This window comes from Tenrec ecaudatus, chromosome 2 (assembly GCF_050624435.1).
Source record: "Tenrec ecaudatus isolate mTenEca1 chromosome 2, mTenEca1.hap1, whole genome shotgun sequence".
NCBI lineage: Eukaryota > Metazoa > Chordata > Mammalia > Afrosoricida > Tenrecidae > Tenrec > Tenrec ecaudatus.
This window is the reverse complement of record NC_134531.1, coordinates 8,722,039-8,749,062: the sequence shown is the minus strand read 5'-3', so window position 1 is coordinate 8,749,062 and position 27,024 is coordinate 8,722,039. Positions and strand designations below refer to the sequence as shown.

General features: G+C 59.2%; 1 protein-coding gene across 1 annotated transcript; it reads right to left on the bottom strand.

Moving 5' to 3' along the window:
* Positions 1 to 3,315: 3,315 nt before the first annotated feature.
* Positions 3,316 to 25,552, bottom strand: TERT (telomerase reverse transcriptase). The gene is made up of 16 exons (XM_075540862.1): positions 25,316 to 25,552; positions 24,011 to 25,223; positions 20,030 to 20,225; positions 19,461 to 19,641; positions 18,530 to 18,718; positions 18,082 to 18,240; positions 17,801 to 17,896; positions 16,735 to 16,820; positions 14,410 to 14,523; positions 12,902 to 12,973; positions 11,455 to 11,640; positions 10,613 to 10,739; positions 9,106 to 9,167; positions 7,160 to 7,284; positions 6,532 to 6,669; positions 3,316 to 6,170 (listed from the first exon to the last, which is right to left on the bottom strand). Exons 1-16 carry the CDS (start codon positions 25,532 to 25,534, stop codon positions 6,067 to 6,069), a joined length of 3,267 nt encoding a protein of 1,088 aa, XP_075396977.1. The 5' UTR covers positions 25,535 to 25,552; the 3' UTR covers positions 3,316 to 6,066.
* Positions 25,553 to 27,024: the final 1,472 nt, after the last annotated feature.

Genomic DNA, 27,024 nt, shown 5'->3' with positions numbered 1-27,024 from the left:
CCCACTGGGACTCAAGCACACACACACACACCCTTCCTCCCATGTGAAACGTGAGCCTCAGCATCACATGGAAGAGGCTGGAGGTTTGTCTGCCAAGAAGTGCCCTGAGGAAAGGCCTGGTGATGGCTTGTGATGGCTTCTGGTTCATCATCCACCAGAAACCCCAGGACCCCAATCCTCGCCAGCACATGCAGGTGTGCAGTGTGAATCAGCTCCACAGCACTTAAGTCTTCACGAGGCACCACCACCAGGGCATCTCTGCCGCACAGTACCCTGATCTGCGATGTCTGATGCTATGAATCTTCCAGGCCAGTGGTGGGTTTGAATCATGACGTTGCAGTCCATGCCTGACACTCACCCAACACAGCACCACCAAAACCAAACCCACTTCCATAGAGCGGACAGGGCAGAACTGCCCCTGTGGGTCTCTGAGCGACTGTGACTGCTCACAGGGGTAGAAAGCCTCATCTTTCTCTTGCAGCGGGGCTGGTAGTTATGAACTGCTGACGTTGTGGTTAGCAGCCCAACTTGTGACCCACCATGTCACCGGGTAATCCGCCGAGCTAGTGAGTAACTGTAGTCCATCCCCAGGCTTGTTTCCCTCTGCCATGGACCCGGGTCCTGACCGTCTTTGGGGTGTCACAATTCTGCTAACCGCCAGCCCCCAGATCCTGAAGCCCACCAAGGCTTGAGGACCCTACGCTCTCCAGGAGCGCAAACTCAGAGCTGGGGGTGGGGTGGTGTGTGTGTGTGTGTGTGTGTGTGTGTGTGTGTGTGTGTGTGTGTGTGTGTGAAAGCGGGTGAGGGACCGTGTGGCTGACGTGGCATGGGAGGAAGGAGTCCTGGCTGCCATTAGCCGTGGCCCTGCTTCCCTGGCCCATCCCTCACTGGGGCCCCATTCCCCCACCAAGTGCCATCGGAAGGAGCCTTTGAGTTCTCAGGCTCCTTCGCAGGGAAATCCCTGGGGGTGGGGCCTGGCAAACATCTATTTCCTCACAGTTCAGAGGCTGGAGTCTGAATTGGGGGGTGGGGGTCCATGGAGGAAGGTCCTTGTCTCATCAGAGGTTCCAGGTGATCTTCTGACCTGGCGTCTCTTCCTCCATCTTCTTAGCTTCCTTGTTTCATCTGTTTCTGGTTTGGTTTAATGTCCTGAGAGATTGTCTTGGCACACCCTACAGTAATCCTGCCTCAATGCAGCAAAGAGAACCCGAACTCACTAACTCCTAGCGACCCTACAGGACAGGGCAGAACTGCCCCTGTGGGTTCCTGAGACTATACCCCTTCAGAGAGTACAAAGCCTCCACTTTGTCCCATATCAAAGAAAAGCCATTCCCAAGAAGAGTTATAACCACAAGGATGCCTGTTGTCAGGCGGCACAGAACTGGTCCAGAATCCACGAGGAACATAATGAACGCTGCCCTGGGCAGCCCCATCCTCACCAGCATTGTTGTGTTCTGAGTCTGGGACTCCCTTGCTGGTATAATTGAGCCGCAACAAATCTAACTCTGAAAGGACACAGGTGAGCTGAGCCTGAGAAAGGCAGCCGCAGCAGGTGGAGAGGGCGGAGGGTCCGGAACCTGTGTCAGTCCATCTCTGTGTGAGTGTGTGTGTGTGTGGGGGGGGGGGTCTTCCTCCTTTCCCAGACCATCTCCCGCACCTTCTCCAACATGTCCAAAGATGTAGCCCTGCCCGTCTCCATTCTAAGAAGCTTTCCTGCTCTGGTTCTTCCAAGACCGGTACATGGGTTGAGACCGACAAGACCTATTTTAGCAGAAGACATGAATATGTAACAGTACGCATCCTCATCTGTTGCTTGGATCTAGGGGAAGCCTGAAAAGGGGAGTTTTTCTTTCCTATAAAAATTCTATTATTTGTGTGTTTTGTCCCAGAACTTTACAAGCTACAGAGTGTTTTATGCCCCCAAAATCATGTCAGGAAGAGTCATAGTTCAGACACATCAAAACTCTAACTCCAGGACAATACGAGTGATGTGACTGAGCGAATGTAGCAGGAGCGCCTGAGGGAAGGACACTTCTAGAACTTGGAGAAGATGGCTAACTAACACATTGACCTGGTCCTGTTCTCCCACGGGCCCTCGTCGGTTGGGGAACTGGGGAGCCAAGGCCGGGCTGGATCTGTGGCCTCCTCCTGGGCAGCCGGCCTAGTGTCGGAGACTGAGAATTGTTTTCAAGGCCTCCACCTGGTGAGATGAACTTGCCGTTATGCTCACGCCCCGGGGGATTTCCTACAAGTCCCAGGGTGTCAGACGCTACAGGAAAGCAGTGAGTCTGTCTGGGTGGGGACCTTGTTACACTGTTACTTCTGGGTGGCTATTACCCTTCAGGGCAATGGCCTGGAATGAACTTCCGGGATTTCCCCTCCGTGTCAGCCCATCCCCCATGCCCTCGGTGGGAACCCCACCTAGGTGAGCACCCTCCCCTGTTGGGAGGGGATGGCACCAGGCGGGGCGGCTGGCATGTCACCCGCCCGTCTTTGTCTCCCGCCCATCTTTATGGGGGACTGGGCTGAACTTGGACTTGCCATAAATCATGGGCCGGGGAGCACTCGGTGTACGCACAGTGCAGACGCGGTCCCTACCCTCATGCTTGCCCCCTTGTCTCACGTGGCCTGTCGAGCCCAAGGACAGCCAGGTACGCATGGGCCTGGCGCATGCAGGCCTAGGAAGCTGTCCCAGGTGCATGGGGCCCAGCCACACGCCAAGCCCCGTCACCCTGAAGCACCCGGGACCCCTCGGAGCTGCCACCTTCCCCCTCACCACAGCCCATTGGTCAGGCTCTCTGTGCCACCCCAAGGGGACAGGGCATTATGCCCTGGGAGGGCTGTCTGCAGATGCAGGCTGCACCCCTCTCCTGGTGGGGCACTGCTACCGCCTGGGACAGCAGCCCCTTCCAGTGGGGTCAGGCTCCTGGCCAGCCCCACCATGGGTGGGTGGGCTTGGCCCAGCTAAGGCTCCACATTCACTGACTCCCTGGCACCATGCTGTGGAGCACACGTGTCCCCAGGTGCTGGCGTCCTGATCCCCACCCTGTGGTTGTGTCCGAGCAGGCTTCCTCCAGCCCGGGAGGAGGAGGGTGGCCCTAGTGGAGGCCACCTGCCCTGAGTGGTGTGAATGGAAGAAGACAGGAGAACAAGTCACTCGGGAGCCTCCAGCAGTGGGCCACTGCGTTGGTCCGGGTAGACTAGAGAAACAAATTCACAAACACGTATATGTATATAAGGGAGAAGTTTATGTACAAGAGGAATTGAACATTGAGAAAACATCCCAATTCAGTCCAGTCCAAGGCCAGAAGTCTGATATTAGCCCATGTGTCTGATACCAATCTGATGTCCTCTTCAGACTCACGAAACACATGCAATGAAGCCAAAGGCAGGACAATCACAAGTCAGTGGGTAGAAAGTCTTTGGGTCCAGGGGTGGTGTAAGCATCTCAGTGCTGGCAGCGGTCTCTCTGTGGCTTCTCCGGCTTCCGAGGTCTGGTTGCGTCTATGCGGCTTGTCTTCTGCAATGTCTCCCAGGGAGGATCAGAGAGAGAAAAGTGTCTTCCGCCTCCAAGGAGGAAGTCCCAGATTTCCCAAAATTCTCAGAAGGCCAAGCCCACACAGAAGTCTCATTGGCTATCTCCAGATTGACAGCCTAGACTCCAGCCCTATACACTTAATCCTTAAATTGACACCAGATTAGGTGACTACCACAGCCACCCAATGGAGGGCCCCCGGTGAGTGTCCCCTGGTCAGAGTGGGCGTCGCACCATCCGGCTCTCTGGTTACAGTGACCAGGACGTGAAGACACATGGGAACCCAGCCCCCACAGGACCCCGCACTGGAAGTTCAAGCTGCTCCCTGCCCGTGAGACAGTGACATCTGCCTCCACCTCCCACCCCCAAGTCCTACTGAGACCCTGCCCCGCTTGGCCTGTGTCCCGAAACCAGCTCAGCCCCTCTCTGCCCATTCTTCCAGACACCCCAGAGCAGAAGCAGGTGTGACCAGGCATGTGGTCAGAGGCATGAGGTGCACTGGACACAGGTGCAAAGAACAGGCTAAGCCCAGGGCCCAGATGGTGGGGCGCATGGCCCAGGAAGACACAGCACCATTGCTACAGACAGACAGGGCACGGAGTCCGGCGGGAGGACAGTACCCATTACTACAGACAGGGCAGGAGGACACAGCACCATTGCTACAGACAGACAGGGCACAGTTGGGAGAAGCAGGTGACCCTGAGCTGAGCCCCCTCCATAGCCCCAATCCTCCGATAACAGAACCCCCTTACCCTCTGGGAGGGTCGCAAGTGTGCCTGATAGGAAAGGAGGTGCCCAGGCTGCCACTTCCTGCTGCCCAGCCTCCCTCCTTGTCCACAGGCTGTCCCAGGGGACGAGGGCCATCTCCTCTCAGCACCCCAACCCCAGCCAGGTCCCCAGGACCTACCTCGCCTGCCCCAGTGAGGTCCCCAGGGCCCACCACCCCCTCAACCATCTGAGCTCAGACTCAGGAACACAGACGCCTGCCCAGTGTGTGCAGACGCCCACCACACCCTTACACCCGCTTTGACCCGCACGCTGACCCACAACCTGAATGACCCCTCACCTCTCACCCTGGACAGCAGCGGGTCACTCAACCACTCTCTGGCCGTGGTCATGTGGAACCTCCACGGTGACAAATTTACATGTGAACCCTGGACTTCTGCTCACCCCGAGAGTCAGATTCTGACCTCTGACCCCGGATGCTTGCTAACAAGGGGCCGCGCCATGTGTTAGCCACAGGCAAGCTTTCTTCCTGGACCCCCCGTTACAGCTGGACACCAGAAGTCCAAAGCTGTGGACGCAGGCCACTGAAGCAACCCTGGGACTGTGGTTTGATTCTCCGGTTCTGAGAGATGTGGCCAGGTGTGACCTGCGAGCCCGTGCTCCAAGATCCCTGGAAAGTGGGTCTCGGAAGCCCGCAGGGGCGCAGTGCACCGTCCCACAGCATGGCGTCACCTCCCATAGGTTGGACCGTGCACACTTCGTGGGACCATCATCGCTCTCCCCATCCCCCACCCGGAGATGCACACGTTCATGGCTCAGTGAGACTGGCCGAGTGGCAGGTGGTCCCAGGGCACCCAGACCAGACGTAGCTCAGAGGAAAGGCCCAGTCACCCGGGGGGGTGGGGGGCAGTCGCAGGTGCGGTCCTACCCTGATGTGCATGCAGGGTCACCACGAGCCAGGTCTGACTCCGTGACGACTGGCTTTTCAACATGTTCATGAGAAAGCATGACAAGACATGTAAAGAGGATGAACACATGTTGCCAGAGGCCAATTTCCTTCATGTCAGGAAGCCCACCCCCATGGCACATGAATACTTGTGCCCCCAGACTACACCGAGGGGGCTGGCCTGGCCTGTATGGGGTCAGAGTCCTCAGAGGCCATGTGGGTCCCAGGGCTCTGATGGGTGGGCTGCAGCAGGGTGGATGGAAGGGTCCAAACTCAGGCCTAGGAAGGCTGGTCAGGGGTAGGGGTGGGACAGGGTCACAAACATGGGCGAGGTGACCAATGAGGAGGTGACACCAGTCTCCAGGGCTGGAGGATGAGGTCCCAGAGTTGTGGGTGAGGCTGGGCAGGCAAGGCGGGGTGGGAGGAGAGCACTGAGTGTCCTGGGCAGGTGGCAGGGTACAGGGTGCAGGTACCAGGCTCCAGGCCAGGCGGGGCAGGACTTGAGTCACTGACTCAGCCTCTGCCTGCCAGGGAAGCTGGATTTGGGGTGGACTTTGGATGCAGCCCTTCCTTAGCCCTATAAACCGATGGGTCCGGGTATTCCCAGGTGCGGGCAGGTGGCCTAGTTTGGGCCACTGTGCCGATAACAGGGGGCTGGTGGCTGATTCTGAGACTCAGTTCTCTGGAACAGCCCCTTGACAAAGCGGGTGAGTGAGGGACCCCAAACAGAGAGTGACAGGGACAGGCTCAGGCCTTACCCCGCCCCTGGACCCCCTCATCCCAACGGCTCACTGTCACCTGTCACTGGCTGACGGAGGGCCGTCTTGAGCCTCCATGGAGGGCTGAGGCATTGGTGGCATCAGTCCAGGATGGTCTTGAACTCGCCGTGCAGGGCTGGGGCAGTGGCGGCCTTCAATAGGGCCATCGTCACCTTGGGCACCTTGCGGCCCAGCTGCATCTTGGCTGTGGGCAAACGACCCGGGGGGACTCTGAGCTGAGACAGCAGAGCACACGCTCTGCCCTCCACCCGTGCGAGGACGTGCAGCCCCGGCATGCAATGCAGGCCTGTGAGGGGAGGGGGGCGAGGCGGCCTGCAGGGGTGGCAGGCTCATCAGAGGTTCCAGGGGGCCCCCGAGGTGAGAGCCAGCAGTGGGCTGGCCCAAGTGCTGCCCTGGCCCTCTGGGGACAGCCTGTGAATACAGTGGGGCCCATAACCCCACACACCCACTTGGGAGCGCCATCCAAGTGTGTGTCCCAGGCCCTGACCCGTGGAACCAATCAGACTCTGGGGGCCTGGGACCTGTCCCCCTCCCCCTGCACTCACTCGTTCTGAGTGTCCCCAGCAGACACTTGTAGGTGACCTGGTGGCGCGCCAGCTTCAGCAGGAAAGCATGGTGGCAGAGCCAGCGTACAGCTTCAGAAGGGAAGGGGCCCACGGCACCTGGGCCGCCTAGTGCTGTCCCTGTGAGCAACAGGAGAGGGGCTAAGGGCAAGTGCACCCAGCCCCACAGGGACCCCACTGCTACCTGAGTGGGACAGGCAGGGAGCCCCTCTGAGGGCCACCCAGCACCCGGCCAGAGGAAATCTTCAAAAGGGAGCTGACAGCAAAAATCAGATCACCAACGAACCACGACCAGGGACACAGCCCTCCCTAGACTTGATGGACAGGTTCCTGACAGCCCAGGCCCAGCACGCAGCACCTGGCGGGTGGGGGACTCGCACCCCAGACAGGGACAGTGGTCTAGAGCATGGTCAGGTCCCCCTTGCCATGTGAGAAGGGAGGTGGCAGAATAAAGTCCCCAGCAACCCCCTCTCTGCTCCAACCAGTGGGGGTCAGTGCCACTCAGCGCTTCCCACTCTCTCCTTTCGCAAGGCCACAGTGGCGGTCCCTGACACGGTGACCGTATGAGGGGCAGGTAAGGAGAGCCAGTGCCCACCCGGGCCCCACGCACCTCTGTTCTTGGTCCTGAGGATGCTGTAGCACCGCGTGGCTGTGTCGGAGATGATGCCGAGGAAAAAGGCGGGGTTCTTCCTAACTCCCTGCCGGAACGGGAGCTGGAGCACACACGCATGGAACCTACGGGAGGAGAGGCGCTGAGCAGCGACGTGTGCGTGCACGCCCATGCGTGTGTACACGTGTGCATGTGCACTTGTGTGTATGCATCTATACAAGCAAATGAGGGTAGCTCTTTGTACCTGCCTGCTTACTGTGCACACAGGGTCCTATGGTCATGTGTGCTTCTGGGTGCCTGTGTACATTCGTGTAAACGCGTGTGCATCTGTGTGAAAGATGTGGCTGCACATGTCTCTGTGCACATGTGTCCGCTATGTGTGTGATCTCACCACCTGCTGGACCCATTTTTGTGGCCCCAGAATCCATGCTGAGCCTTAATACAGTCCGGCCCCGCCCCATACCCCGCCAGCTATGACCCTGCCTGGCATGAGGGAACCTCCTTTGTTATGCTAACGAGGGCACCCCAGGAAGGCTTCCCAGTGTCACAAAGAGAAGGACAGCATCCCTCGGGGTAAAATGACTGACAGATGGGCTAGACACTGCAGTGGGCAGGCAAGAGGGGCTGTCACAGCCCACCCTGAACCAGGACTTCTGTCTCCAGAGCTTGGGACTCCCACCCCCCAGTGTCCATGATAGCAGCCCCTGGCTACTGGGCACATGTACCCTGAGACCTCCTTCACGAGGCTCGGGAGGACAGGTCCCCCAGAGCTTACTAAGAAAAGGCCACTGGTCCAAAGGCACAGGACCAGGAGGGGCCGTGTGAGAGGACCCTCCCAGAGGGCAGGGGCGGCTGCCCACCGCTGCTCTGAGGGCCTGGGGACTCAGTGTGGGCCAGGGAGCCCCTATCAGTGGGACCTCTCACTTCCCCAATGGCTCCCACCTGTGCCCACACTCAGCGTTAGAGACTCGCTGAAGGACCAGGTGAAGGGCCAGGACAAGGTCTGGGAGCCACCTGGGCAGCACAGGGTCTCCTGAAGTGGCGCTGTCTCTAGGGCTGACCACCACCATGATGCCGCAGCTGGCTCCCGCCCCCACGCTCCTGGTCCTGGGAAGTCTGTGTGTGCCCCTCGGGAATGGGCACCGGCTCTGCTTGGCACCCATCGGTCTTCACAGGAGACCAGTGTCCCACGAGGGACGGCGCCCCCAGAGCCCAGGTCCAAAGGGGAGACAAGTGATATTGTGTGAGCAGAAGAGGGACAGGGCTCTGTTGGGAGGACCCTGCCCACACCTGGAAACTACTGGCCCACGGACCCCTCACCCTCACTGCCCAAAGAGGCCCTGCCACCCTGGCTCCTGGCCCACTGGTCCTGCCAGGCGGTGTAGAACCACACCCCAGAGGGACGGAGGGAGGAGGAGGACCAGAGCTTCACCCCTGACCAACTGCTCAGGTCTCCAGGAGACAGAGCTGTCTGTGGGCCAAATGTGTCCCTGGAGGGCCATTTCCGCAAATGGCCTTTCCTGGCCCTGAGTGGGTCTCGACAGACCATGGGCACACACACAGCAGCCTGGGAGCCTCCCTCTCCCATTCCCTCTCACCACTCTGCCCACCCCAGCTGCCTGGGGGCTAGCTCTCTGCAGCTCCTTTCTGGGGTGCAGAGGAGGGGCTGGCTAACGGGCGCTCCATCCCCCCAGGCCTCTGCTGCCCACACCCTCGCTCACCCTCTTCCTGCCCCTCTCAACAATTCTGCATCCTCCCCGAAAGGTCAGGAGGCCACCACCTGGACCTCGGGAGCACCACACAGACAGACAGATGGATAAACAGACAGACACTGGAGGCACTGGTACAGAGCACAGTGACAGCCGCAGTGGCCGCTCTGTCCAAGTCCGTCCCAACATCCCTGGCCTGTGCCGCCCTCTGCTGGCGGCCTGGCTGCACTGTCTGACCTGTAAGCCTGCAGGAGGAAGATCTTGTAAACGTTGATGTACATGGTCTGCAGGCTGTTCACCTGGGGGTGCAGGGGGGGAGAGGAGGGGAGAGGGGACAGTGAGACACGCCTGGGAGCCCTCTGCCTTACCCGTCACCAGCAGGGCAAGGGAGAGCAACGTTGCTGTAGGCCCCGGGGCCTCGGCCCTCAACCAATTTGCCCCCACCCCCACCCAGCATTCCAGTTGCTATTGTCATATGACCCAGAGACCCCAGCCCAAACCCAAGGCCACTGAGTCGTAGCTCATAGCTTCCCTATAACAGGATGTCCGAGGCTGTATATCTTTACAGGTAAGGGCATTGAGTCAGTTTGGACTCATAGCTTCCAAGGCTGTGAATCTTCACAGGTAAGGAGCCTGGTGGTCATGCATTGGGCGACTGAGTGCAACACCAGCAGTTCAAAGCCACCAGCTGCTCTGTAGGAGAAAGAAGAGACTTTCTACTCCGGTGAAAGTCTCGGAAACTCAACCCTGTGCTATCAGGTCACTGTGAGTTGGCCTCAACTCGATGGCAGCCAGCTTGTTCGTGGAGTAATGGACGGCCTCATCTTTCTCCCTCAGAGCGGCTGGTGGGTTCGAATCCCCGACCTTGAGGTTAGCAGCCCAACACCTCAACCGCCGTAATGCCAGGACTCCTGTGCCCACACGGACAGATGTCACGAGTGTACAGTGCTCCCGCAGACGCTCTCTACCCATTCGGCCACACTCCTGTTTGGTTTTTCTTAAAACTGCAGGGGTATTTTTTGGTTTGGGGATTACAGATTTCAGGGCAGGTGTTTCTGAAAAGCAGCCTGGAGTCCTTAAAATGTTTCCACGGATACTTACCCCCTAATTCCAGGTCTGGAAACCTATGCTAGAAACAGCCAGAGCCATTCTCCCAGAATGCACTCAGGCAGTTCAGGCGATCAGAGCAGCCATGTCTCATAGCGGCAAAGATTGAAGGCCCGATACACGGTCCAGCCGGCTCTGCTGCCACCGGGATGAAGCTCTACTCTGCCCTTCCCAGCGTCTCTTCACCGTGTCCCGTGACATGGGACGTCGTGCCTTCTGCAGCCCCATGTGTGTAAGCAGGAAGGGACATCCCACCCCCAGTGGCATAAGTGACAAGAATCACACACGTGTACACCTTTGGGGCTGCTCGCCCGCCTGCAGCCAGACCCCGACCCCAGAGAGGTGACTCAGTGCATGCTCTCAGATAGCCCTGGTACCCCCATGTGCACTCATGACATGTACATGTGTATTCTCAGGCACACACATGCATGCCCAGGCATACAGGTACGCGTGCATGCTCGCAGTTGCAAATGTACACACACATACACATACTTGTGGTTTCCTCCCATACACCCACACCATACACATCAAATGCGTGCACACTCAGTACACCAAGCTCATGGGCTGAGGGGCCCAATGTCTCCCCGTTCGAGGTGGAGGCCAGCAGGACCTGGGCCCCCCTCGTCCACGTGCTCACCTGCAGATCCAGGAACAGGCTGTGGCACTTGAGCCGCAGGACTGCAAAGAGTTTCCGACGCATGTTCCGTCCCGCCTTGAAGCCATGGTTGAAGACGAGACTGGTTTTGATGGAGGTCTGGGCATAGCTGCAGAAGCAGGGGGAGCGGAGGGAGCCCGTCAAACGTGCGTGTGCCCCACAGTGCTAAACACGTGTCCACCTCACGGCACCTCGCAGAGCCGAGTTCACCGGCACATGGAAAGGGACCAGCTGGCTGTGCCATGGCTGTGACAGCAGCTGCCTTCTGCAAGCTGCGGGGACGCCCGCCAGCGCTCCCCCTGTCCCAGGCCAGCAAATGGGGGAAAGGAGCCCTGGTTGCCCATTGGTTACGCATGTGGTTGCTAACCACCTGGTCAGAGGTTCAAAACTACCACCTGCTCTCAGGAGAGAGACAAGGCTTTCTATTCCTGTAAAGAGTTTCAGACCTGGAAACCCAGGGGCAGTTCTACCCTGACCTAGAAGGTCCCAAGATTTTGTTTGTTTTGGTGTGTGGGTGACTCTTTCCCAGTTTGCTATAGGCCTGTGGGCGGAGGGGGGTAGGGTTGGACTCCTGTTCAAGGTCACCCCTTGAGATGGGTGCTTCCTCAGGCGCAGGAGATCCCCATGTGAAGATGCCCCCAGGGAGCCCTGAGAGGAACCCTGGCATCCATGTCTGCCCACCAGCTTCCTTTCCCCAAACCCAGCCTCTGACTGATTTTCTGAGGGAAAGACATTCTGTCCGCCCCACGCGCGTTTGCACCTGGCAGGAGCTGGGATGTCTCCGGGGGACTGAGGAAGCAAGAAGGGCCAGAGCGCCCTCTCACCCGGAGTAGTCGCAGAACACCTCCAGCGTCCGCGTGTCCAGCAGCAGGCCGCACCAGGGGAACAGGCAGTGGGCGGGCAGCTGGCGGATGCCCGCGGCACCCGGGCCATTGCCCACCGGGAAGTTCACCACCGTCTTCGACAGGTTGATCATGCAGCCGTACTCGGGGACGCCTTCCACCAGGGTCCTAGGTCAGAGGGAGGCGGCGGCCACCGCAGGACATGGAGCATGCATGGCAGGAACTGCACCCCAGCTTCCACCCCCTCCCAACATATATGCTGACATCCTAACCCCAGGACTCAGATAGGACCTGGCTGGAAAGAGGGGTTTTCTTCTGTGCTAATGAGGTCATTCTGAACAATAACCAACGCAAAAACCCAACCCACTGCCGTCCAGCCGGTTCCGACTCCTAAGGAGCCAGCCTGGAGGGCGGAGAACTGCCGGGAGGGGTTCCGAGACTGCAGTCTTTATGAAAGCAGACCAGTTTGCTTTCTCCCACGGAGGTTTGAACCGCTGACTTCTGGTTGGCAGCCGAGAGCTTAACTGCTGCGCCACCAAGACTCCTGTCCAATCACACCTGATGTCTGCTCAAACTAGCCGGGCAGACAGACACCAAGCGCCGTGTGAGGAGTGGGCTATGACCGGAGGGACGCTGGAGACCAGAGCGCGGCACGGACACTGGCTCAGACTCTCCACCTCCAGGTGGACAAGCCAAGCCCCCGATCTTGGCTGTCACCCCCCCCCAGGGATGACGCATGGGCTCCCTCCGTGGTGCAGAGGGCGGGGCAATCTGGCCGGCCCGCCCCTCTCCGTCCTCTATGGAGCCTGAGAGGCTGCAGCCAGCACTGGCAGGAGCCACTGACCAGGGACGTTGAGATGTACTTCAGCGAACTGGCCGTGAAGATTTTTATAAAGTCCCGAGTAGATGCCGGTGTGTGGAGGCCCCGTGGGTGTCGGGAGAATTGTGCTCCATAGAACTTTTGGTGGCCCCATCTTTGGAAGTGGATTGCCAGGCATTTCTTCTGAGGCACCCTCAAACCCATTACTGTGCCGCTCGTGGCCACGTGCATGAACCATTTGCTGCCTCCCCAGCCCCCCCAGTGCCCCCCACAAGGAACTCCAACTGCTCACTAGCTACACAGACAGCATCACGTCTGAAGATTACGTAGAAGCACTTACAGGGCACAGAGCATATACGTGGGAGCCTCGGTGGTGTTGTGCTTATGCACTGGACTGCTAACTCCAAGGTCAGCAGTTTGAAACCACCAGCCACTCCATAGGAGAAAGACGAGGCTTTCTACTCCTGTGAAGTGTTATACAGTCTCGGAAACCCACAGGGTCGGTTCCACCCCGTCCTGTAGGGTGGCTGGGAGTCGGCACAGACTCGACGGCGATGGGTTTGGTTTGAGACAGCACATGTCGTTGGACAGACGAACAGGCTTACTTACCTCAGAAAGGCTTGTGCTTGGTGTAGGTGGGGCGTCACCAGCAAAAAATCGTCCACCAGGCGCAAGAGCAACCTAACAGGTAGGGAGAAGAACTCTGATCAGTTTGGCGTCTCCTTCTCACGCGGTCTCTGCACAAAGGGCGCTGAGCTCGCTTGGACGACGGCAGAGTCAGCCTCCCCAGGACGTCCCACACACAATTCCACAGGCCCCCATCCTGGGATAGGGAGCCGGGCACGGGGCACTGACATAGGTCTCTGAGGTGACAGGCAGAGGCATTTCCAAGCCAGGCCCAGTGCTGGGTCTGGGGGCCTCTGGGGAGCCCCCAGCCAGCATGTCGATAATCCCAGTGGAGGGGCCAGGGGGCTGGGACCCGGCTGAACAACACGGGAACTCTGTGACTATGGCACCGAATCCCCATATGGCAGTGGTAGAAATGACAAATGTGTTATGCTACCATCATAATGTTTTTAAGTGCACAGGAAATAAAAGGCCAGAGACCTTGGGGGTCGGGGGAACACTGCCCACCACACCTGTCTCTTTTATCTGCCCATTTCTTTAGCAGATCACAGGAGCTGCAGCGGGCTGCTAACCACCAGGTCAGCAGTTCAAATGCATCAGCTGCTCCCAGGGAGACAGCAGAGGCTGTCTCGTCCTGTAAAGATTGACACACTCAGACAGCCCCGGGGCAGCTCTACTCTGTCTGGTAGGGTCGCTGAGTCAGAATGACAATGAGAAAACCATCGGGTCCCCTCCAGAGTCTGCTGGTGGTCAATACAGTCAGAGTGACCCACAATTTAGGGTGTTATTTTTAAATGGAGACCCCACATCCGGACCCAGCCCACTGCTGATGGGGCATTGGGGTGTCACTCAGGTAGCCCTGGCCTCAACCTCATTCTTTCTGGGGACTTCCATCCAGCTGTTGGCTTCCTTGGCACAGCCTGTCTCTCCATTGGTGAGACCAAGGTCCCTAGCCACCCCGAGAGACACACCACTGAGAGTCTCCTCTGGCATTCAACACCCAGGCTTGCAGCCCCAGCCCTGGCTGTGCCCGTAAACTGTCAGGAACGGTGTTTGGAGGGCTGGTCACACAGAGCAGAGGGCCCCAAGTGGTCTGGTTGTCACAGACAGAACATCTATGCTCATCCTAGCTGCATTGCACTGGCCCAACTCATTGCCACCCGGAGTGCCACCGAGCAGGATGCAGCTGCCAGATCCCCCACCACTTCCTTGAGGGGCTGCAGTGTACACTGGGACTGGGGTAGCCCACAGGGCTCTTGAGGGCTGGTCTGGGGAAGTAGACTGCCGGCCTTTCTTCCTAGTTTACCCTAGTCTGGAAGCTCTGCTGAGGCCTGCTCAGTAGCTGAGCCGACTGACGGGTGTGAGGTGGCTGTGCATGGATCACCTTGACCAGAACCGAACCAGGGTCTCCCACGCAGGAGACGAGAATTCTTGCACAGAGACACCTAGTGCCCCGAGAGCAGGCGGGTCTGCACCACCGTTCTCCCTACCCATCCTGCTGAATCCCGGGGAGCAGCGTGTTCTCCATGGCCCCGTAGCAGAGGCTGCACAGCAGAGTGGACAGGATGGAGCCCTGCGGGATGCCCTGGCACTGGACATAGTACCTGCGGAGAGAGGCGGACAGGTGTGGGTCAGAGGGCAGCAAGCCAGGGAAAAGACACACAGGCAACAGCCTCCATCACCATCGGTAAACAAACCCCCACAGCGTACGCCACGCATGCCCTACTCCCCGAGTTCTCCTCCTGAGGTGGGGAGGCTAAGGTGGCGAGCTACGTCCTCACCCTCGAATTCAGGCTGCTGTTGAAACCAACACCTGCCACTGCCATCAGGTGGAGGCCAACACCTGGTGGCCCTGCACTGTAGAGCCGGACCCGAGACTGCGTAGGACAAGACAAATCCGCCTGGGGGGGGAAGGGGGAGCTTCCGAGGCAGGGACCTTTACAGGGGCAGACTGCCACACAGCCTTTCCCCGCAGGGGGACAGGCAGGTTCCAACCAACGACTCTCCCATCAGCGACCAAGCCCGTAACCTCTTGCCGCTGGGGCTCCTTGCTGCTGAGAATTGCTGTCCAGTTACCATAGCGACTTCATTAACTTCCAAAACGTGAAGCAAGACGTCTAAATAACCCATCAGACGGCTGAACAGGAGGCTCAGCCCAGGACTCACTCGGGTACAGGGTGAGCAGTCTCACAGAACGCTCTCACCAGGCACAGACTTAGACTTGCCCTCGGTCTGACTGCGACCCAGGACACGCATGCTGGAATTCCCCAATGGAGTGTGTACATGAGGCTTTAGGGATGGGGTGTATCCTTCTGAAAAACCCAACCTACTGCCAACGGGTCCATTCCGCCTCGGTGACACGCTGGGGCAGAGCACAGTGGCCCCTTTTGGTACTTCTGAGCCTGTACATCTTTATTGGAGCAGACAGTCTCATCCTTCTCCCTGGCAGTTGCTACGAGGTTTGAACTGCTGACCTTCAGGTTAGCAGCCCAGCCTGTTAAACCACTAGTTCCTCAGGGATTTGAGACAGTGAGATGCACTCACAGTCCGTTGCTAGTCTTTTTCACTTTTGGTAAAGAGTTGATTCGTCTTGTCGAGGGCCTTCCACTGTTTCACTGCCCCCTCTACTTTACCAAGCATGATGTCCTTCCCCAGGGACTGGTCTCTCCTGACAGCATGTCCAAAGTACTTGAGACCAGTCTCTCCCTCCTCGCTACTACAGAGCATGCTGGCTATACTTCCTCTAGGACACATCTGTTTGTTGTTCTGGAAGCCCATGGTCCTTTCCAAATTCTTTGTCTACACCATAATCCAAGGGCATCAATTCTTCAATCTTCTTTATTTAGCATCCAGTATCTGTACATCTTTGAGGAGGGTGAAAGCATGGCTGGCGTCGGGTGCACCTCAGTCCTCAAAGCGCCATCCTTGCTTTTCGAAGCTTTAGAGAGGGCTTGTGCAAGATCTGCCCAGTGCAACACGTCTTTGATCTCTCAACTGCTGCTTCCGTGAGCATTGACTGTGGGGCCCAGCAAATCAAATCCTTGAACTTCAGCCTTCTCTCTATTTACCATGATGTTACCCATGGGTCGCTGTCATCCAGGGCTCCACCTGTTCTGGCTGGCCAGCATACTGCGGGGAAAGCACCCGCTCACCAGATGGGAACCCACACCAGCAACATAGGCAAGCCTGCGACTACAGATGGAGAGAGACGGACAGGCCTGGGTGACACGGTCTCTCGAGGGATGAAAGACCCAGAGCACATCTCCTGGCTGAAGACACCATCCATCTGTGATCGCAGTCCTATTGAGACAGGAGTCCCTGGGTGCACCAGTGGTTAAGGGTTGGACTTCGAGCCATAAGGTTGGCAGTTCACACCTGTCCAGAGGTGCCCAGTGATCTGATCCTGCAGCCTTGGAAACCCCCCAGAGCCCCTCACTGCACACACAGATCACCGTGAGTCAGCAGGGACTTGACAGGAACTCCGAGCAAGAACAAAGGGCCCTTGCTAACCCCGTGCTGACCCCCTTGGGAGCTGGACAGTGCCTTTGAAACCGAAACCCAGGGCGAGTGTCCCTACCCCACCCCCACTCCGGCTACTCTGAGACAGCTACTCTCCTACAATGAATCTGGACTCTCTGTTCACGTGTGTGTGTGTGTGTGTGTGTGTGTGTGTGTCTACAAGTCCGAATCGGCTTGTCAGTGCCACCAACAACAACGAGAAGGGCCCTTGGGTGGTACCGGCAGCTCATGCACTCAGCTGCCAACTGGACCTTCAGAGGTTCGAGTCCAGGCAGGCCAGAGTCACACATACTTACTTGTCCCTGATCTGGATGACGTTGTTGTGCACCAAGTGACGGAAGAAATCGAAAAGGCTGCTGGCAGTCTCATTGAAGGAGCAGTTCTGGAACACAGAACAAGAGACCAGTGAGCAGGGCTGAGGGGCCTAGGTGCAGGCTCCGCATCACCCACTGGCCATGCAGCCGTCACAAGACACGGGACGTCCCTCGGGGGTCAGTGTTCTCACTGTGAAAGGGGGCACTAGGTGAGAACCCAGGGACGCAGCCTAGGAGCCAGGGATTGAACGTGGCTGCAGAGCATGTGTGCCAAAAGTTACAGGTCCCTTGGGTTGTCCATGCACCCCAGTTGGGCCCAGCCTACCTGAACTCCACAGACCCCTGGCTACAATCCACAGTCCCACCTGACATCGGAAGCACCAGGGTCTGGCATCCTGAACCACACCTTCCTCCAAACCCCCCCAATCCAACACCTAGATGCACCACCCTGCCAAGGGTTACGCCCTGGACTTTGAGCTCAGTTCAGCCTCAGTGACCCTGTGGGACACGGTACCAACTATGGTTTACAAGGCTGCCGTCTTTACAGCAGCAGACAGCCACAGCGTTCCACAGGGTGGAGCCGAACGGCTGACCTTTCAGTTAGCAGCCCAACACCTAGCCTGCTGCACAACCAGGAGGTCAGCCGTGAGGCCTCCAGCACCAACGAGTGAGCAGGATTTCCACCGGGCACCAGAATGGCCAACAAGCAAAGCTGCACAAAGCCACCAGGTGTGAGTGGTCTGGTCCGCCCGCTGATGGCTAGACAGTCCACTCAGGAGACGCCCAGACAAGTGGACATCTGGAGCTTCCACTCCAGGTGACCTGTGGTCAAACACAGCCTGTCCGCCCTCAAGGCGGGGACAGCCAAAAGCACATCCTCCTGAAGTGCCCAGCTGCGTGGCTCTGGGGGGCTCAGCTCTGATCCCACTTGGGTGCCCACTCTCCTCCCTCCGCTCCTGTGGAGCCCATGCCAGGAAGCACCCCACCCCACCCCCCGCCACAGCTTACACCCACCCGACTCCCCCAGCGGAGGCGGCCCCCTGTGGACCTGCTCAATGACGACGGAGTCCTTCAGCGAGCCCTCCTGCTGCAGCTGCTCCAGGAACTGGGCCATGTACGGCAGGAGGTCAGCCAAGGTGGAGACCTGCGGCCAAAGGAGCAGAGGGAGACACGGACTCAGGACACCAGCAGCACCTGCAAGTCCACAGCTGCCACGGCCTCACCTGCACCTGGGGTGCACTGCGCCCACTCCTCCCGAGAGCACCGGTCACACACATACACACACACACACACACACACACACACACACACACACACACCATCACTCACGTGTCTCTTGAAGGACTTTCGGATGTAGCCCTGGGCAGTCTTCTGGACAATCGCGTAGCGCCGGATGCAGTACACGTTCTCTTGGGGTTTAATTAAGTTGGCAACCACTTCCACCAGCTTGTCGTGCGGGATGGCGTCATAAGCCCCCGTCACGTCCACCTGGGAGAGCAGGCCCCGTTCACTCCCACATACTTACTTGCACTGGTCCGGGGGCCTGCTAAAAACACTGCAAAGTCAGGTGCAGGAGCAGGACTGGGACCCTACTCAGCTCTCCACTACCAGAGCCACTGGGCCCTCAAGACCACCTCTGACCCCCAGCCCCCACCCTGAGTGTCCCTCACTCTAAGCCCTGGCAGCTGGGGCCCTGCCTAGACCCAGCAGCACTCCGATGGTCTGCTGCCTCAGCTGGCAGCCCCTGGGCACGGCAGCCGAGGCCCAGGCCCCTCACCTTGACAAAGTGCAGTGGGGCTGCGGCAGAGAGCCTAGGCCGCATGCGTCTCACGAAGGCCCGCCAGGCCCTGTAGATGTCGTCCATGCCCAGCATGGAGGCCCCCAGCAGCCCCGGTCGCAGGGTTCGCTCGTAGTTGAGCACGCTGAACAGGTTCTTCATCTGTGAGGTGACATGCCGGGCCTGGTGCTGGGAGGACAGGAAGCCGGGGCAGACACAGGTCACTTTTGGTCCCTGGGCCACAGTACCCTGCTGTCCTTGGCCCCCCCAGCTGTCCTGCCAAGCTCCAGGAGACCCCAGGATCCACCCCAGCCTGCCCTGAGACCTCACACCACCACCACCACCACCCGCTCATTCCCTCCAGGACCCCAGGGACTGATGGGAGCACCGGCTGGCCCCCCTCAAGAGACCATGCCCAGTGGATGGGTTCAAACTCAGGGCTCAATCCAGAGGACGAGACTCCACCCAGCAGACCCTGCTGCCACCAACCACATTGCCTCCCTGGGGACAGAAAGCTCCTACTGCTGCCTGCCAGGCAATGTGGCTGCAGCCAAGGACCCTCGGGCATGAAGACAGCCACCCAGGCCACTGTGGCCCACAGATATGCTCTTCTTCAACAGGGTCCCAGAGCGCTGAGGTCATAGGGCGTGCTACACGTCCACAAGAGGTAGGGTCCCAGAGCGCAGGGTCACAAAGCACGGGGTCCCAGGGCATGGCCAGCTGCTCACTGTGGCCCTCAGTGTATCTGGCATCCTCCGAGACAGCCCGGGGGCCACACATCCTGCTACTGCCTCCCCTTGCCCAGGAACGTCCCCCCTCCAGGGTGAGTGTGGCTTGGTCCCCACCTGCCCACCCTGTGGCCCCTTGTCTAGGCCACCCCAATGTTGGGTCCCCACAATTTGTGTCCACAGCTAGAATATAGCGTGGTCACCTTCTTTTCTCGGCGGAAGGTTCTGGCCCCCAGGACATAGTCCATGTTCACAATCGGTCGGAGGCCCTGGGGCTTGGGAACGAAGCGGAGTTTGGAGGTGAGAAGAGAGGGCTTGGTCTCCTGGTGCCGCCGGACTTCGGCCTCCGACAGCTCCCGCAGCTGCACCCTGCTGAAATGCTGCCTGCGACACAGGCCCGCTCAGGTCGAGGGCCGGCAGCCCGCAGCGCCCACAGGGCTACTAGGCCCAGAGTAGCCACCCAACACACAGCCACGTCTTGCAGTTTCATGGAACTGTCCCCGACTTCCACCTTAGATGTTGGGTCCAGGCCCCATCTCACAGATGCTCGGACTTGACGGGTCAGAAAGCAGAGACTCAGTGTGGCTAGGGCTGGGAGCAGGACCCTCTACCCGGGGTCTCCAGCACGGAGCAGGGTCCGGCCCTGCCATGAGGTACACAGGCACGGGGGACACAGCTTTGGGAGCATACTGCAGCGGTCTCGTTCTATGCCCTAGCAGACACATGGGTAAGTATGCCCCTCCACATCCTCAACAGCTCTGGTGCTAAATACCTGATCCCGATGTCTTGCAGCTGGCTCCAGACGCTTTTCCGGAAAAAGAAGAGCCGGTTCTTCTGAAACGTGGTCTCGGTGACATAAAAGAAGGCCCTGAGCAGCCCGGCCACATACGTGTCCATCAGCCAGAGCAGGAACTTGGTCAGGATCTCCTCTCTCAAACGGTGCTCCGAAGCCGGGACCGTGCGCTGCCCTGGAAAGAGATCACGCTGCATACCTGGTCCCACCCAACGGCCTGGTGAGATGCGCCCAGGCTAAGAGGGTCAATTCTGAATCCGTTTGTGGAAGGCCTCGGCCCACAATGGGGGCCGTTACTCCATTTTGAGATTCGACACAAACTCAGGCGCCATTCAAGTCCCGTGTGACTGCCCCAGTGCTTGCTGACTGCTAAACCAGCAACATGGCTAAGCTCAGACAAGGCTGGGGAGGGGTCCCTGGCCCTCAAGTTTACACTCATAACATGGGTGTGTCCCTAATAACTTACTGAAAACAGCTGCCTATTATCTCACTTAAAGACTGGGCGCCCGGTGATGGTGCAAGGCCGCTTGGTCTTGATTAGACTCTGGCCATCACAGCAGGCAGGACAAATCCCAAAATCTTTCTGTGAATCTGAAATCGTGTACACATCCCGATCGTGGTCCTTTCCCTGCCTCTGCAGTCCAACCTGCAACAGTGACAGACTGACCCACCAGTCATAATCACACACGATGACTGGCTCAGCGTTTTCTCCTCTATACTCTGCCCATGAGTGAATCGGAGGGCTCCGTTAGGCATCTGTACTGGGTGCATGCTGAGGGCTTCCCGCATCCGGGATGCTTGTCTTTGTTTGTCTTGGATCTGGTGAAGGTTTACTAAGAGGAACGCTGTGGTAAGTTTGAATCTGGGCCTTCACTTTTCCCAGCACTTTCACAAGATCCACGCTGTCCAGTAACATAGCCTCGGGCCAATCGAGGCCTGTGGTCCCACTGGAGACACGCCATACACATGACCCACACCCCCCTCTCAGACATTCAGCACAGAAAGTGGAAAAACTCCAGAGTCCTACTTGTAACACTGCTACCGCTTCCGTGTTGAAACAATGTTGTTGACTTACTGGGTCTTAGTAAAGTACAGCACAAACTCTGAGAGCCAGAAGCCGTGTAAGGTAAATACGGGGGTGCCTGGGAGCTCTGGCTCACAGCCATCTCTCTCACACACACACACACACACACACACACACACACACACACACACACACACACGGCTCCATGGATCCCGCTGCTGCTTTTCAGTCTTAACGTGGCTACTGCAAGATGGAAGGCAAGGGCTGGGCACGGATGGCTATTTCTGTCGGGCAGGGGTGGCTTGAAGCAGCATGGCGGTGGCAGCAACTCGATGTGATGATGTGTGTGGAGGTTCTGACAACTGGGCCTGTGAACACAGGCTGAGCTGATGTCAGTTACCCGGCATTGTAGCAGCGTGGGTTCTGGGCCCCTCTTTCTCTTAGCAAAGAGAAGAGCAGGTATATGGTCCCACCCAGGAGAGGCAGCACCTGAAGACCCATCTGTAAGTCAAGGCATGACAAGAAAAGCTGAGGATGACAGGAGCTGGGCGAGATCAAGACCTTCTTCTTCCGAGGACGAAGGGGGCTAATGGACAGATGGAATGTGGCCCAGCTGACCCCCTAAATTCGGACCTCCAGCCTCCAGCAGCAGGAGACACCAGCTCTGCTTTCTAGGGCTCCCCACGATGGCAGCCCCAGATGGGCCAGCACTGACGCAGCTGCTTCGTACAAGGCCCAACACCGGCATCACCACAGGCCGGGAAGAGCTGGGGCGTTCCAGGTCAGGTGGCCCCGAGTGGGCAGAGGCTGCCAGTGGTGGCAGATTCACTTTAGTTCATTGACCCCCAAACCACTACCCTCTGGAGCCCTGTATCTGAAAACATTCAGAGATGAGTCCAGATGGCCATGAAAGCATGGACAGTCCTATGAAGGAAAGGTGCAGAGGAGGAAAGCAACCCCCACAGGCATGATGGAGGGTAAGATAGAACAGTGTGAGCAAGGCAGGCAGGAAAAGGAGGCAGGGGTACAGGGGCAACGCGAAACACACAAGGACCTTCGGGAAGAGCTATTTTTAGGGCCACTGCGTCAGCTCCGACCCATAGTGGCCCTGTTTACAATGCTCTTCTAGGGAAGAGAGGTCACCATGAGGTCTCATCTGGGGGCTAAGAAACCCTAAACCAAACCCAATGGATAGGGTAGAACTGCCCCTGTGGGTTTCCAGGACTGAGCTCTTGATGGGCAGAAAGCCTCCTCTTTCTCCCGAGGCTGCGGCTGGTGGCTCCTCTGAAGGACCAGGCTATGGGCATACCTGACCACAGTGACGCCGGGGGCACAGAGTGCGTACCTCGATGGGGAAGAGACGCTCTAAGGGAGGGGGAGAACAGTGCCCACCTGGAAGCGCGTCATCAACCTCGCTGAGCTGTACGTCCAGAAATGACTGAAGCGAGTCTATTTTGTTGTATATGGTCAACAAAATTAATTTTTAGTAACACACACAAGCAGTGTCTCGGTAAGGCGGCCGCAGCTGCTCACTCTCGTGGCTCTTGGAACCCTCAGAGACCCGGAGAGGTGCCCACCCCCATTTCAGACAGATTTCCGTGAGAATCTTTGCGGGTGGGGCGGAGTGTTCTCCAAGCTCCCACTCAGGGAGCCAACATGCCTCCAGAGGGTGGCCCCTTGTAGGGAGGCCCCCGCCCGTCTTTCAGCAGGTAGTGTGCCACACCTGTGGGACTGAGGGTTGCTGGGACACTGTTGCTGACACACCAGTGGGGTCACCAAGGCACACAAGTGCCAGAGGCCTTTCTGGGTCAAGACAAACCAGGAAGAGAAGCGTGGCTATCCACTTTGAAAAAAGCAGCCAATAACCGCCCCGTGGGTCAACGATGAGCTGTGAGGAGCACTGTCCAGCCCACTCCCATTGGACACGTGGCCAAGAAACCGCGGACGGAACCATCTACGAGCGGGAAATAGCTCAGCACTTCTCAGCCAGGTGCACCTCCTACCTTTTCTGCCACGATGTGCCTGACCTCTCCTCACGGAGGCACTTCTTCACCTAAGTGTACCTCTTCCCTTATCCTCACCTGAGAGCACCTGCTCACCTGGATGCCCCCCTGCACCTCTCCTTACCTGAGTACACCTCCCCCCTTCTCCTCACCTGAGGACGCCTCTTGACCTAGGTGTACCTTCTCACCTGTCCTCCCAATTGCACCTGTTAACCTGGGCATACCTCTTAACCTGGGCATACCTCTTCACCTCTCACCCGAGGACACCTATTCACCTGGGTCTACCTCTTTGTCGAGGACCTGCTGCCAGGATGGCAAAGTCGCCAGTGGTCTTGCCCGGATGTCAGTGACTCGGGCGAGGTCCCAGGCTTTGTGTGACCCTTCACAGCAGTCACTGTCTATAGGACAAGCAAACACATCAGCGGATAGGCGGTACTGGCTTAGATTCAACGTACCCACCGAGTCCTAGGAACAAGGCACCAAGTTAAGGTTTTGCCCGCCAAGCTCCTCAAACAGACTGAAGATAAAGTTGTTCGGGGCTGCTCTCTGATCAGACCTCAAAATCCCATCCTGTCTGTTTCTCTTTCTGGCATCCCTACCCCCACTTTCAGGTTCTCTTGTTGGTGCTGTACAGGTCTGCACCCCTCCTTACCTGAGTAGGCCTCCTCTTCCTCTTACCTTGAGCACCTCACCTCTCCTCACCGGAGACACCGCTTGACTTGAGTGTACCTTCTCACCTCTCACCTGCAGCACCTCTTCACCTGGACATACCTCTGTACCCCTCCTTACACGAGTAGACCTCGTCCTCACCCTTCACCTTGTGCACCTCACCTGAGACACCTCTTGGCCCGGATACACCTTCTCATCTCTCTTCCCTTGAATGCACCTATCTAGGTGCCCGCCCCCTCCCCTCGTCTGCGCAGACCTGCTCACCTGGGCTCGCCCACAGCCACTCGCAGTCCTGCACTCTCATCCTGTGCATCAGCTCCTGCCGGGAGAGCTTGGCGTGCTTGCCCAGAGAGAGGTACATCTTCACGGTCCTCAGGAAGCGGCACTTGTTGTGGCTGGAGCCCCAGAGGCCGGCGGGCACCAGGCGGTGGAGGCAGGCGCGCACAAACATGTACACCTGCCAGGGGCTACTGTGCTGGCGGAGCAGCTGCACCACACGCTGGGGGTTGTCTTCCTCGAAGCCCCGAGCAGCGGTGGCAGGCCCGGAGCCCCGTTTCGGGCAGTAAGTCTTGAGCAGCGCCCGGTAAGAACATCGCGCATGGTTCCCCAGCAGCTCCTGGAACAGGGGCCGCATCCGCCAATAGCGCGGAGGCAGGCGCCGCGGCCGTGTCCCCCTCCACGCGTGCCCGGCGCCGAGGAAGATGGTCTCCACAAGTCTGCGGGCCCCATTCAGACTGCCCTGCAGGGCGCTGAGGGGGAAAGCACTGGGCAGCTGCTCCTTGTCCCCGGGGCAGTAGAGGAAGCGCTTGGTTTCCAGGTACACCTGGGGACACCGTGAGGGGTCAGCTTCACATGCCCTGGCCTTCCGCGTAGACAAACGACGAGTTCCAGAAGCTTCGCCTTCTGAGGAGGTGGCTTTCGGGCCAGTTCTCCGACCAGGTGTCACCGCGACGGGCTTCGTGTCATTCGGAGGACCACGCAGGGGGACCCAGGACGCCTCCTCCTGGCGCAAGGCCTGCCTAGGCTCCAGATGGGGGCGATGCCGGGGCCTCTTGGACCAGGGGAGCCTTGCACCCCCGCCATCTCGATGCCTCTTCGCAGCCCGTAGGGTCCCACCCCACGCCCCGCAGCCCAGCCCCAGGCCGCTGGCGTCCAGGGTGCAGAGCTCGTAGAGCGGCGGCCCGCACACCTGGTAGGCGCAGCTGGGGGGCACCAGCAGGTAGAGCGAGCAGCGCGCCAGCAGGTAAGTCAGCACGTCGTCGCCCAGGCGCTGAAGCAGCAGTCCCCAGGCGCCGCTGCTGCGCATCGTGTCTGTGACCGTGTTGGGCGTGTAGCTGCGCACGCTGGTCGTGAAGGCCATGGGCGGGTCCCCGCGGGCCTCGTCCAGCAGCGCAAAGCCGAAGGCCAGCACGTTCTTCGCGCCCCGCTCGCAGAGCCGCTGCACCACCCTGGCCACCAGCTCCTTCAGACAGGACACCTGCGGGGAGAGGGAGCCCCCTGAGCTGCCTTTGTTTCCCCCGCGGGGCCCCGAGGCGCAGAGCCCTGCCCTCCCTGTCCTGGGTGGCCCACCTGGCAGAAGGAGAGGGTCTTGGGCGGTGGCGGCGCGCCCCAGGGCAGGCACACCAGGCACTGGGCCACCAGCTTACTGAAGGCCACTGGGTCTCCAGGTCGCACCAGGTGCCAGCCCTCGGCCCCCAGGCGCTGCGCGAACGTGGCCAGCGGCAGCACCTCGCGGTAGCAGCCGCGCAGCAGGGCACGCACGGCTCGGCAGCGGGGCGCTCGCAGCATCTCTAGAAGGACCAGGCTGGGGCCCCGGGCGTCCCACGTGCGCCGGGCCTGGGCGGTGGCGCGGGGGGTAGGGGGAGGCGCAGGCTCCGCGGGCACCGCAGGCGAGGGCGGCGTCTGCGAGGAGAAAGGGAGCGGGCACTTTCCCGCGCTGAGGACTAGGGCCCGGGCCTGGACGGAGCGCAGTGTTCTCGAGGATGCTGACTCCGGAGCGCCCAGGACCGAGGGCGCGTTGCAGTGGGCGGGGCCTAAGAAGAGCCGTCTCCAGCACGCCCGCAGCAGGGGGCGGAGCCCACGGTAAAGGGGCGGGGCCATGACCAGGGAGGGTGGGCCTGTGTTTGCGAAAGAGGAAGAGGAGTCCGAGGGGCAAGGGGCGGGGACAGGAGTACAGGGCCAGGGGTGAGGGTGGGGCGCGGAGGTAGGAAGTCGAAGTCCGCGACAAGAGGAAGGGATCTTAGAGGAGGAAGAGGCGCCGCTCCGGAGCTTGTAGTGGGAGGGCGGGGCATAAGGCGAGGGGCGGGGACTTTCGGGGGGGAGGGACGGCCGCAGATCTAAGTCGGGCAGGCCTCCAGCGCGCGCCTTGGCTGGGACACGCGGGTCCAGGGGCGGGCCTGGAGGACGGCTGTTCCGGGGGAACTCTGAACCCAGGTCCTGGATGGGCACGGCCTCCTGCGCGCGCCGCGGGAGAGAATCGCGGGCCGGGGAGGAGGGCTGAGCACAGGTCGGGGATGCTCAGAAGCTGGGGCACTGGAAGCCAAGGAGGCAGGTCCTCACCAGCTTTCATTAGCCCTGCCCGCGGAGCGACTTGGCTGCGGCTGTTTGCGCACGGTGCCCTCGCCGAGTGTTTGGGGTGGGTCAGGACCGCCTCATCTGCCCAGGGACGAGCAGCACCCGGCTTCACTCCGCTGCGCCAGCTCGTCTGGGTCCCTGGGGGCTGGTGTGCTGTGTGCCCGCTGGGGGGTAGAGAATCCGTCATTTCAGAGAGGGGATGAGGAGGTGAGCAGGCGCTCCCGGGCTCAGATGGGACAAGGGGGCCGCGTCTTCCAGCACCATGAATGATACAATATGAAGGTGAGCAACAGGCACCAAAGAGATCAAGTGCGGGGATAGAAAGGCCCCGAGAGCCCAGAGAGCCATGTGGCGCGTCCAGAATGTTCTTCCCTGGCCAAAGGGGGAGTGCAGGCCCAAAGGGGGGGAGCTGCCCTGAGGGCTCTAGCTCCTTGAGCCCTAGCCCATAGCCACTCACTGCCATGCAGCCAACACTGACTCATAGCGACTGTCTGTTAGTTTCCAAGACTATAATTGTTTACAGGAATAGAAAGCCCGGTCTTTCTCTGGAGGAGCTGCTGGTGGTTTTGAACTGCTGACCACGTGGATCTCAGCCCACTGCATAACCACTGTACTACCACACCACCTGGGGCTCCATGCCCATAGCCACTGGTGGCCCTATTTTCCCTTTTTAAGTTCTAGGGTTCTTTTCAGGAGCCCTGGTG

Excerpts from the sequence above, each read along its gene's own strand:
- TERT (XM_075540862.1), bottom strand. The coding sequence starts at position 25,534 with ATGCTGCGAGCGCCCCGCTGCCGAGCCGTGCGTGCCCTGCTGCGCGGC. Across the intron at positions 17,897-18,081 it reads GAAAGTCCTTCAAGAGACAC|GTCTCCACCTTGGCTGACCT; the intron begins GTGAGTGATGGT and ends CTTTGGCCGCAG. Across the intron at positions 16,821-17,800 it reads ACTCCGTCGTCATTGAGCAG|AACTGCTCCTTCAATGAGAC; the intron begins GTCCACAGGGGG and ends TCTGTGTTCCAG.